Raw genomic sequence first — 13,434 nt, forward strand, 5'->3', positions numbered from 1 at the left:
ATGAAACTCAATAACAACATTATTATCATGAGTGAATTTATTGACGAAAATTAAATTTTTCTGAATGGCAGGAACGTGCAACAAGGATTTGAGAGAAAAGTGTTTGTGTGTAGAAGGTAAAAAAGTTAAACCTGTGTGTAAGATATTCAAACCTTAACCATTTTCGACACGAATATGTTCATTGCCTGCGTATTCATCTGCTGTGATATTTAGGTTGGTGAGGTCATTGGTCAAGTGATGGGTAGAAGCCGTGTGAAGGTACCAGTTCATATCTAGGGAGGATTGATTGACTGTGAGAAAGGCTGCAGGTGGAGAAGGCACTTGGTAGGCATGATCAAATCTGTGGTAGAACCTGGTAGTAGTATGACCAACCCTATTGCACAATTGACACATGGGTCGATTTGAAGAGCCAAATTGATGAGATGAGGGAGCACGGCCACCACATCCCTTGCCACGGCCACATCCATGAAACGAACCATTGGAGGGACCATTTGATGCACGGCCACCACGTCCATGCATGGGAATTTGGTGTTGAGCAACATGAATTGAGGAGTTGGTCAAATTGGAAACAGAATTGTTCCGTTCAAGCCGTTGCTCAAATATGAGCAAATGAGCATACATATCTTCTAATGAGATAGGCTCCAAACATGTTGTGAAAGAGGCAACCAAAGGATCAAATTCAGCCGAGAGACCTCCAATTATATAACATACCAGATCTGTATCCTTAACAGGATCTTCAACAACTGCTAACAGATTGGACCAACGTTGGGCTTGCATGAAATATTCAACCACGGAGAGGCTACCTTTTTTCATTGTGGTCAAAAGAAGCTTAGTTTGCATGACATGGGCTTTGGCTTCTGAAGCAAACATCATTTCCAAGAGTAAGCACACAGCACGTGAGGTTTTGATACCCACAACATGAGGCAAAACGTCTACTAAGAGAGTAGATATGATTGCACTGAGGACTATTTTGTCTTGATGATACCAGGTTAAGTACTCTGGATTTTTGACCAAGACTGATGGAGTAGATTCAGTGGCAAGAGATTTAATGAATTTGGGAGGGCATATAGCTTCCCCGGTAACAAATTCATACAACTCATTTCCCCAAGGTATGGGACAATTTGGGTGTGCCATAGAGGATAATTATCCCGAGAGAGCTTGACTTGAATGTAGTGATGAAGAGAATGTAAAGTTGTAGGGTTTGCAGAGAGACCATCGGAGGTGGTGGAAGAAGCGGAAGTGGAAGAGGAAGAGGTGGAAGAAGCCATGAATCAGATGTATGTCAATGAGGGCTCTGATATCATATTAAATCACCAATTGTCCCAAAAGCTTAAGCTGATAGGAAGAGGTAAATTTAATCATTTAACCATTACTTTAACACGCATGTGCTTCATCTTGTTTTCGTAATTCTTGGCTTCAAACAGTGAAAATCCCACGAATTTGTTGGCCTTTGTGCTCAAATTCTATAAACAAAAGGGGTTTCTTCACAAGATCTGAGATCTATGTGAAAAGAGCTTGATTTGCAGATTGGGAGAATACCCAGATGCAAACGGTTGAAAATACAGAAGAAAGCAAGAATGGTGTCTTGGAGTTTCAACCTCATGATACAGTTTCAACCTTCTTCCCCTTATTTATTTACAAATATATATAAAAAAAATTGTAATTTTTTTTTTAAAAAAAGGTGGGTTTTGAGAGATTCTGGTGTCTTGGAGTAGGTTTTGATAAATTCTGGTACATAGTACGACGTTTTTCAATTGGGGGGCTACTTCATAGTGGCCATTGGAACCCATTGACGATGATGAAGCTTTTTCTCTTCATTGACAAGCGTGCGCGCGTTTAGAAGGGATGGTGATATTTTGGGTACCAAAAGGTCAGCAGTGATGACGTGCGACACACGTGATCACTGTTCTGTCAGTCAAAGTGGCTTTGACTGACGGAATGGTTGAATTGCAAAGCTTTGGCAAGTTTGGAGGGATGGATTGCAAAAATTGAAACATTGGAGGTTGAATTGAAAATGGCCCCAAACTTTGGGGGGGTAAAGTGTAATTTTCTTATGTTTACAACTACTTACTCATGTTGGGGGAGAGGATCATGAAGACTAAAAGGATAGGTAACAAGTGAAAAGATTTGGAAGCCTTAACCATGTTTAAGGTGTATAAGATGGGTAATTAGGTGCTATCTATGTGTTTTATTTATAGCATAAGATTCAAAGCATATTGCAAATTTATCCCTTGGATATAATGAAGTACTAGAGTTTTAGCCAATCACTATATATATATATATATATATATATATATAGTACTACTCTTGTATTCGACCGCATAATTAAGTGTTTGTAATTCTATTTCCATATCTTTTTTGGGAAGGTGCCAATAATATATAGTAGAAAATTGTAAATAAATCTAGATGTAACTTGATGATTCATTTGATAAATGATTGACGTACAATAGATTAATCTATAGTTTGCATGCAGCAGTACTTTGGCCTCTAAACCAACGAATAGGTACATATATATCAACCTCTTTCTTCTTGTGACACACTAATGGTTACGTTTTTCTTCTCAATTTTTGTACATAAATTAGTAATCAATTCATTCCCGAACAAATTAAAAGAAGAAGTATTGGTATTGGACCGTGCTTTTTCTTTTTTTCTTTTTTTCTTTTTTTTCTTTTTTTTTTCTTTTAACTGGCCTTTGCATTAAAAGAAGAAGTATTGGTATTGGACCGTGCTTTTTCCTTTTTTTTCTTTTAATTGGCCTTTGCATAGGTAGATATCTGTTACTGTTAGTGTGTCACAAGAGCAAAGAGCTAGCTGGGTACCTCTTCTTCGTTGGTTTAGAGGCCAAACCACTGCAAACTCTAGATAGATTAATATATTATATTGTTAGTCATTCAATTATCAAAAAAAATAACCAAGGTACTTAGCTTTTGTTTGGTTAAAATTAGCAGTTTGTTTTTGATTGGTAGATCAAACATGCATGCATGTATTTGAATGCACTTTATATATCTTAAACTCACATGTGGAGGAATTAATCATTGTTTGGGTTAAACATGCTATAATATATTTGTCTAAGCAACTCATGCTATAAATTAAGCACCGAGCTAATCAACTACCTTTCTTAATTCTTTTCCAGCTAATTAAGCATGGTTATTAAGACTTCCAAATCTATTTACTTGTTACCCATCTTTTCAATCTTCATCCTCTCCGCAAAAATAAGTAAGTAGTTATAAACATTCATTACCGTACGTATTTTGTACACTTGACAGCATCTTGATAGTTCAGTCCAAGAGACTTGCTAAGACTGAAAACAGACAAGATTGACTCATCAGTAGTATCGGTGGTGGAAAGCACTATGATGCCTAAATTAGTAAGGTGTTTGAGAGAGAACCCTATGAAAAAGGATTTGAGAACTGAGAAGGGAAAAATAAACATACCTCATAATAGGGATCGTCACCTTCATGGTCCCCTCAACCGCTCATTCCCTTATTTAGTCGAGTTCAAATAGGCAAAACCATAAATGGGGGAGATATCCTTCCTTCTATGGCCCCCTTACCAGGTGTTCGTCGGATAGGTGGCCATCAATTTGGAGACTATCAATCGGTACCGACAAAAAAACTGGGATTTAGTGACGTGTCTACAGTACTGGGTTGTTTGTATTCAGCAATTCTGGGGGTCTGACTTCTCGTAGTAGCAATAGCATGAACGATGAATTAATCCCTAACATGATCCGCCAATTGCGAACTCCCAATCCCTACACTGCTGATCATAGCCACTACTCGAAAGTATTGAACATCTCCCCGACCATGTTTTGTTTCTATGTATACAAATTAAATCTAGTGCAGTCGTCATCTCTGCATCATGCGAATTAATATATAAGATCATCGTACAATATTAGAAGCCTTTAATTAAGTGCATAAACTTCATATTAAAACATGTTCCTCCACAAGAATATGATGAGAATTTGATGTTAATTAGAGCATGTTGAATGATTTTGCAGTACTATGAATATATGATAATTATGAATGTTTATGACTTCTTACTCATGCATGTTGGAGGAGAGGATCATGAAGACTAAAAGGATGGGTAACAAGTGAATAGATTTGGAAGTATTAACCATGTTTAAGGTGTATAAGAAGGGTAATTAGGTGCTATCTATGTGTTTTATTAATAGCATAAGATGCTAATTACACAAATATGCTACGGGTATTACCTTTGAGCAGTATTGAATATATCAAAGCATATTGCAATTTGCAAGTTTATCCCTTGGATATAATGAAGTGTTTTAGCCAATCAACTCTAACCCAAACACTACTGATTAATTCCTCCTCATGTGAGTCCAAAAAAAAAAGTGTTTGGATGAGTCATGAGAAAAAGTCTGGAGCTATATATATATTCATGCCAAACAAAAACTTAGAGTATATATATATATATAGAGAGAGAGAGAGAGAGAGAGAGACAGAGAGAGTGGCATAATTAAGTGTTTGTAATTCTATTTCCGTATCTTTTTTTTTTATCATTCTTCTTTTTGGGGAAGGTGCCAATAATAGTAGAAAAATGTAAATAAATCTAAAAGTACCTAGCTAGTATCTTGATATATGATTCATTCAAATGATTAACAATATATTAATCTAGAGTTTTCAGCAGTTTGGCCTCTAAACCAACGAAGAGGTATATATTATATATCAACCTCTTTCTTCTTGTGACACACTAACGGTTAAAAGTAGAAGTATTGTAATTGGACCTCACCTTTTATTTATTTTAAAAAATAATAATTAATTGCAATTGGACCTCACCTTTTATTAATCTATTGTTAGTCATTCAATTATCAAAAAAATCGTCAACCTACTTAGCTTTTGTTTGGTTAAAATTAGCAGTTTTTTTTTTTCTTCTATTATTGGTATATCACACATGCATGTATCTGAATGGACTTTAATTTATATATCTTAAACTCACATGAGGAGGAATCATTGATATATTAGGAATCATTTAGAGAGGGAGGGGTGCCATCATGAAGAGAAAGAAGCCATGGTTCTTATTTGCTCTGCTTTCAATCCTGTCTTATTACAGAGCATGCTTCTCCATAGCTGCTGATACCCTTTCACCAGGTCACTCTCTTTCTCATTCGAAGAGAGAGTCCATAGTATCTAAAGGTGGCACTTTTGAGCTGGGTTTCTTCAAACCAGGCACTTCATCAAAAATCTACCTGGGCATATGGTATAAAGGGTTTCATGAGGAAATTGTTTGGGTAGCAAACAGAGAAAACCCTTTGTCTCACCCATCTTCCTCAAGACTTTACCTCTCAGAAAATGGCAATCTATTCCTTTTTGAAGGTTCCTCCGAGATTCCTGTTTGGTCAACAAATTTGACATTTCCCCGGTCAAATATAACTGAAGCAGTACTTGGTGATGATGGAAATTTTGTTTTGAGAGGTAGATCGAACACCTCTTCTATATTTTGGGAGACTTTCAACCATCTAACCGATACATTGCTGCCAAGTGCGAAGGTTCGGGTCAATAAGGTTACTGGAAAACCACAGCAACTCATTTCATGGAAAAATTCACAAGATCCAGCACCTGGTCTCTTCTCGGCGGGGTTAAACCCAAATGGAAGCATTCAGCTTTTCTTAGAGTGGAACAGATCCCAAATTTATTGGAGTTCGGAAGTTTTGAATGAAAGTGAAAATATGGGAAGGAGCAGTATCTTCAATTTGAGTTTTGTGTCAACTACAAATGAAAGTGAGAGATATTTTGCTAGCTCTCTTTATAATCCGTCTAACCTTGCTAATTATCGAATTGACCAAACAGGACAGATCAAGGCACGTGTGTGGGAGTCTGGCCTTTCCATTTGGAGTACATTTTGGTATGCACCGAGGAATCTATCTGATGTCTACGCTTTGTGTGGTGCATTTGGCGTGGTACAATACCCTGACAACTCCTCATACCCTTGTGGGTGTCTAAAAGGTTTCAAACCATTTTCGATGGAAGACACCAGACTAAATGATTGGTCAGGCGGCTGTGTGAGGAAATCTCCTTCGCAATGTGAGAATAATACGTATGCTAATGGCAAAAAAGATTGGTTCATGAAAATATCAATCATGCGATTGCCTGATTATTCAAAAGCATATTTGGCCGTGATTCCTAGCAGTTGTGAATCGGCTTGCATGGAAAATTGTTCTTGCACAGCTTATGCTTATAGTAGGAGTGAGTGTATGATATGGGAAGGAGCTCTTTTGAGCTTACAGCAACTTCCATATGGTGGCGAGATTGAATAAGATATCTACCTTAGACTTGCTGCTGCTGAGTATCCAAGTACCCAAGGTGAAAAATATACACAAATTTATGTTGTCTTTCCTTTTGAACTAATACTTCATTTCTTTTTTATGGTTTAGCTAATAGTGATCGATTTTTCTCATCAGAATCAAGCAAAAAATGGAAAGTATGGGTAGCTGTGCTGGTCCCTGCAACAGGGCTTATATTATGCCTCTCAATTTGCTTTTCATGGAATGGAAGGCTCAAACGCAAAGGTAAGTGATAACCGTATATAAAAATCACTTAAAAAAAATTACAAGGAAGTCTACCTTAATCTAAGACAAGAAAATTGTCAAAAGTCCTTGTTCTTAGGGAAGTCACTTAACAAACTTTTCCAATGGCCTAACAGTGGAAATCAAATAGTATCATTAGTAATTGGTTAAGTTTGTTGGGATCCTCGTACAAACTTCACCATGTCTTCGGGAAGGAGTTCGCGCGCAGTTATTTGGTCATTTTACTAAAATGGGAATGAATTACTAAATTATTAGTACTTATTTTTGGAAATGACTAGATAAGCTTACCTTTAGATACTGGCATTTCTCATAGTGGTTGAACTTTGGTGAACCTAATGATGTGACCTCAATTTTTCTCTGGCCAAACACTACATTTCTATTTATAGTGAAAAATTCTTATCATTGTATATCAAACAGGAGAGAGCCCTTCAAGTAATAATCTACTATTATTTGATTTGGATACTGAACTCCATGCAATCAATGATGGAATGGACACATACAGTAATATGAAGAAATGAGAGAAGAAGGATGCTGAGTTACCATTATTCAGTTATGAGAGTGTATCAGCTACAACCAATAATTTCTCAGCTACGAATAAGCTTGGAGAAGGAGGCTTTGGACTTGTTTACAATGTACGTTACATTTTCCTTTTCCTGAGGAATGTGCTTTGAACACTATTAAGAAAACCAACATTCATAAATGTTTAAAGAGCTTTCGGTTCTTCTTCATAGGCAAAATTACTCAAAGGGCAAGAAATTGCAGTGAAGATGCTTTCAAAGAGATCTGGACAGCACTACAAAAAATTAAATTTTTTCTGACGAACGTTTTCTGACGTGTCAGGTAGTCTGACACGTCAGAAAACGTTCTGATGGGGCTTTTCTGACGTGTTTCACGTGTTGAAATTATGTGTGCCAGAACCGAAAAATTTCTGACGTGTTAAATTTAACACGTTAGAAATTTTTGACGTGTCAAAATGGGCACGTCAGAAAAATTTTCTGACGTGTCACTTTCTGACGCGTCAAATTTTGACGCGTCAAATTTTGACACGTCAGTAAATGTTTTTAATTGAAAAAAAATCCATAAATTTTTTTTTTTTTTTAAAAAAAAGAAATTATTTTTTCTGGATTTTTTTTCTCAATTAAAAATATATTTTTTAATTCTGGAATAGTACCTTTCTTCTCCCCCAAGCTCTCTCCCTGATCTCTTCCAGCTTCCTCCATTTTCACTCTCTCTCTCTCTCTTCTTTCCTCCATTTTCAAAAATCCAAACCCAAAAAATCTTCAAAAAATCAAAAACCCAAATCAAAAAATAAACCTTATCCTTCTTCAATCTTCTTCTCTTCAAATCAAAAATACAAAATCTTTCAAATCAAATCAAAACAAACAAAATCAGAGCTTCTTCAAATAAAAAATCTCTCTTCTTCGATCTTCTTCTCTTCTCCTTTTTTTTTTTTTTTTTCTTCTACTTCTCTTCTTCGATCTACTCTTCTCCTTTCTTTCTTTTTTTTCCTTCTGCTTCTCTTCGATCTTCTCTTCTCCTTTTGTTTTTCTTCTTCTTGATCTGTTTTTCTTCTACCTCTGCTGTTGTGCAGAGAGATTGAGAGAGAAGAGGAAGATTCAAAGAGAAGAGGGAGATTGAGAGAGGGAAAGAAGATTTGGAATTAAATAAGAAAAGTAGATATGGGGAAAGAATAAATAATAAAAGAGGGAAAGAAGAGGGAAAATTAAGTTGAATGTCATTTTTTTTTCCTTGGCTTGTGCTAATTTTGATACGTCGAAGCTTATATAATTATATATATATATATATATATATATATATATACGATATTAAAAATAAAAATAAAAATAGAAGGCATGGGCAATATATATATATGAGCACAGCCTTCCCAAGGCACATTCACGGCGTGCCACATGGGTATGTCGAGGAATATATGTATAAACATGATATAATAATAATAAATAAAATAAAATAAAATAAATTCTGACGTGCCATCTGTGGCACGTCAGGAATTTCTGACGTGCCATATATGACACGTCAGAATTTCTATTAACTAATTTTTTTGATTTTCTTTTTTATTTTTTGGCAAATTCAAACTAAATAATAAGGTGATGGTGAAAATTATTAACAAGAGTAAATAAGATGAATGAAGATATTAACTTACTCAATAAGTAAGATGTGGTTAACCCACACTGATCTAATACTAAATAAAAATTTATTAACGTGCATATATATATATATAACGTGCATACATGAAGAAGAAAACTTAGTAGATGCAACGACAATTTCATTTCATCTTTATTTGTTTTATCTGCAAATAAATAGTGCTTTTTCATGCAAGAAAAAAGAGACATAGAGCAGAAAACATATTTTAATTTTTTTAATTTCTATACTAAGTGAATTGAGAATAATAAATCAAAAAAATCTGGATCAGAAGGCCAAGAGCAACAATAGAGTTATTTAATAAAGATTTGGAAAGATTTTGAGTCTCATTTTCATTTAAAATCCTTCCTGATAAAAAACAAAAGTTAGATGAAATATATATATAATATAAAATAAAAATGATATTAAAAAAAAACGAAACAAAAAAAAAAATTATATATTTAAAAGAAATTCTAACGTGCCATTTATGGCACATCAGGAATTCCTAACGTGCCATGTGCTTGCGTCAGTCTCTTTTGATGCGAATATGGTACGTCAGGATTTTTTTTATCTTTATTTTATTTTATTTTATTTTATTTTTTTTGGCCTTCATTCTTCTTCTCTCCCTTTCTTAATTAATTCATTCTTCTTCTCTCCTTTTTTTTCTCTCTCTGCACGTATGCTTCTATTCTTCTAATTTTTTTTTTTTCCTCCCCCAACTTCCAACACGTACACACCATAGTGTGTACACCCTGCAATTTTTTTTTCTTCTCTCTGCATGTGCACGCTTCTAGCTATCTTCTTCATTTTAATTTCTATTTTTTTTTTTTAATTTCTGATGTGCTAGTTTTAGCACGTCAGGAAGCTGTAAAAAAAAAAATTGAAATATATATAATATAAATAAATTTTTTACAGATTTCTAACGTGCTAAAAATAGCACGTTAGAAATTTCTGACGTGCCATTTTTAGCACGTCAGAAACCTAATATATAAAAAAAAATTAAATTGAATTTAAATTTCCTGACGTGTCAAATATTGACACGTCAGGAAATCCTGACATGTTGAATGTAACACATCAATAAATATTGACATGGCACATTCAACACGTCAAAAAAAAAAAAAAAAATTGTTGACGTGCCAGTTTTGGCATGTCAACATTTACTGAAGTGGCAAAAAAATGGTACTGTTTGCCACGTCAAAAAATGACCTTTTTTTGTAGTGACAGGGTATTGAGGAGTTAAAAAATGAGATAAACTAATTGCAAAACTCCAGCATAGAAATCTTGTCAAATTATTAGGTTGTTGTATCGAGCAAGATGAAAATATATTAATATATGAGTACATGCCCAATAAAAGTTTGGACTTCTACCTTTTTGGTGAGTGAACGACGTTTATGTGTGTAGATGTGTATATATTTTTTTCTCATATGTTTCTAGGTTCTTAAGCACTAATTGCCTTGGTTGTACTATTCAAATAGATCCAACTAAGAAAATGACGCTAGCCTGGGAGACACACATATGCATTATCGAAGGGATTACTCAATGGCTTCTTTATCTTCATCAATATTCAAGGTTATGAATCATACATAGAGATCGAAAACCGAGTAACATTCTCTTGGATAGTGACATGAATCCAAAAATATCAGATTTTGGCATGGTTCGAATAGTTGGAGGAAATGAAACACAGGCAAACACAAACCTTTGTAAGTATGCAACTTGTTTTACACTTCATATTTTCAATTCCCAGCTAAATTCATTTAGCAAGCTACTGATAGGTTCGTTTACTAAATTTTGAAATGTAATGGCTATATGTCTCCCGAATATGTTATGGATAGTTTGTACTCAATAAAGTCTGATGTGTTAAACTTTGGAGTATTGGTGTTAGAAATTGTAAGTGGCAGGAAGAACACTAGCTTCTATAACAACGAGTCAGCCAATCTTCTTAGATATGTATGCAGCTTCTATACTCTCCCAAATTCCTCATGTTTTACAATAATGTTTTAAATTAAAATGCTATTAGTTTTTAATTAAATTTAGTCTTATTTGAAATGAAACTAGGCTTGGGAATTGTGGAGAGATGATTGAAGTTTGGGCTTGATGGAGCCAACAATAAGATATCCTTCTTCCACTTCTGTTTTGTTGAGGTTCATTAATATTGGCCTTCTTTGTGTCCAAGAAAGCTGGATTGGTCGACTTGCCATGTCTCATGTAATCTCAATGATTAGCAATGTGCATGCACCTCTACCTACACCTAAGCAACTAGCGTTTTTCACAGGCCGAAATATGGACACGAATTCAATAGTTGACAGTGCAGGAAATTGCTAAAAAAATAGTGTAACTATTTTAGCAATGGAAGCCTGATGATTGATTCCTACATCAAAGAAAAGAAATGTTGGAGAAGCAATCTTTTCAACCTAATTTGTATACATGTTGATATGCTACGTAGTTGTCACTCAATGTTGTCTTAGTTTACTCATATTTTAGTTTTGTTGCCAATAATACGTACTATCAACATCGAATTTGTAAGCTTTTTCGGGCTCTAAGTATAATTTTTCTTCCATATACTACTACATTAGCTAGTAAACACAAGCCTATAGTATGCACATCTTATTTTTCATTATGAACTACTACAGGCCTCTTTAAAAGATTATCAATCGATTTCCTTCCCCTCCCTCAGTAAACAAATTGGCTACCAAAAACGCGTGAAATCCAAAATCTTTGGCTTATTTCTTTTCTTGTTTACTCATGTACAAACCATACTTTGTGAACCTAAAATTGTAACTAAAACTACTACATGTTCTTGAAGATTTTGAACAATATCTTCAAATTATATGATACATATAGCTGCAATGATGTGACTCAGATCATAAAGAATAATCATAGCAATATTCATCTGTAAAATTTTCAAGGAATCTGCAATTTCAAAAAATTTGATCAGGATTGGACCGTTGACAACTCTACCCTTTTTCACTTGTTCTAGAATAACCTTCCCCTTTTTCTCCTTTTTGTTCTTTCTCCGGTTGATGTGATTCACGCCCAAGATAGAGACACAACTTAAAGATACAATTGTGTCTCTATCATTTCTCCCCAAGACAATCCTCTCCTCGAGAAAATTCTCCATCTCATCTTTCACCTTCATATACTCTTGGGATACCCCCATCTCCTTGATTCACGCCGTGGGCACTTCCTTGACTTGGCGCAATTCCATATATTTTAAGCTTTCCCTCTTAAATTCTTTCCATATATGGAAAATCCTCTACCCATTCCCGGTAATCTCGCTCCATCTCGGAACTTGATATCGATAAACCCGTATATCAAGAAACTAATTAATATCAACACAATCCAAAAAGGAAAGAATTAGAGGAGAAAAAAGTAAAATAGTTTCCTTCATCAATTAGTACATCCCTAACAATTTCAGGAGCCGCAACCACTCAAGATCGAATTTACAACATTAAATTAACAAACAAGTTAAAATCTAAAATTTTCAAAAACTATTTTTATTTTTATATCATATCACAAACTAAAAAAAAAAAACACCCTTTAGTAAATTTTGTCAAACAAGCCTAATGAGTAGATTGTTGGACTGCGAACACATGCACGAAAGCAATTCAAAAAGTAGTTTGATATTATTGGTGCAACGAACATGTCCGGTTGAGTATAATTAGTTAATATCACCACCCTTTTGCATTGCCAGAAAAAGCAGATCCTATGGAGAATTTCCGTTGCCAAATTGACTCCAACGTCGATTTCAAAACTAGTCTGTCAACGGAGTGATTATGTCGGATACAAGGTTCAAGGTTCCTCCAAGATCCCATTTTGGTCGACAAATTTGACATTTCATGGGTCAAATTTAACTGAAGCAGTACTTGGAGAAGATGAGAATTTTGTTTTAAGAGAAAGGTGGAATGCGTCTTGTATATTTTAGGAGAGTTAATTTCCACCATCCAACCGATACATATATGGCTGCCAGGCTTTGGATCGATAAGTTTACTGAAAAAAAATGGCAGGCTCATTTCATGGAAAAATTCACAAGATCCAGCACCGGACGTGTTCTCGTTGGGGTTAATTAGACTCAAGTGGAAGCAATCAAATTTGCATGAAGTGGAACAGATCTCAAATCTATTGGAGTTCTGGAGTTTGGGATGGAACATCTTTTAGCAATATTATTCCTGAGATGAGATTGATCAATTATATCTACAACTTCAGTCTTGTGTCTGATGAAAATGGAAGCTATTTTACTCATTTTAAGATGTATTCTACTGTTTAGGGACGTCCCAACATTTTAATATATTTTTTTTCCTTCCTGTAAACCCTATTAAGGAGCAACCTCATGAGATAAGCTTGGCTAACCAAATCTAAAAAATTCCCTATAAAAAACAAAAGTTTTCGTTCTAAAAGATGTCTTGCTTTCTTAGAGCCTATCTAGATCCACTATCGCAACACCTTTTCATCGATCCTATCAAGGATCAAGAGTGAAATGACCATTCCTTATAACCTTTTAAGTTATTTGAGGGTGGTTAGTCACCACTATCAACTGTTTGGGAGTGATATCTAATCCCTCAAAAACTCGGAGGTAGATCCATCTCCTTATCCACAATTTCAAGGATGGCCAATTGATGTAGATTGCATAGCCGTCAGTTTGTTTTATTTTCTAAACTGACTTTATGTTGTTATTTTATTAGGGTTAGGGTTTTGGGAGTCTTTATTTTGTTATTTTATTAGGTTTAAGGTTTTGGAGATATTTATGTTATATTTTA

General features: G+C 34.8%; 1 protein-coding gene and 1 non-coding gene across 2 annotated transcripts; one reads left to right on the top strand and one right to left on the bottom strand.

Annotated features, from left to right (window-relative positions):
* Positions 1-593: 593 nt before the first annotated feature.
* Positions 594-732, bottom strand: LOC132168324 (small nucleolar RNA Z247). The gene has a single exon (XR_009438840.1). It is a non-coding gene; the product is annotated as a small nucleolar RNA Z247 (small nucleolar RNA).
* A 106-nt stretch (positions 733-838) lies between these two features.
* LOC132170420 (G-type lectin S-receptor-like serine/threonine-protein kinase At2g19130) lies at positions 839-6,271 on the top strand. Its single transcript, XM_059581407.1, has 4 exons — positions 839-901; positions 989-1,109; positions 1,199-1,277; positions 5,068-6,271. Exons 1-4 carry the CDS (start codon positions 839-841, stop codon positions 6,269-6,271), a joined length of 1,467 nt encoding a protein of 488 aa, XP_059437390.1.
* The last annotated feature ends 7,163 nt before the right edge of the window (positions 6,272-13,434 follow it).

Source organism: Corylus avellana, chromosome ca1, assembly GCF_901000735.1.
Source record: "Corylus avellana chromosome ca1, CavTom2PMs-1.0".
NCBI lineage: Eukaryota > Viridiplantae > Streptophyta > Magnoliopsida > Fagales > Betulaceae > Corylus > Corylus avellana.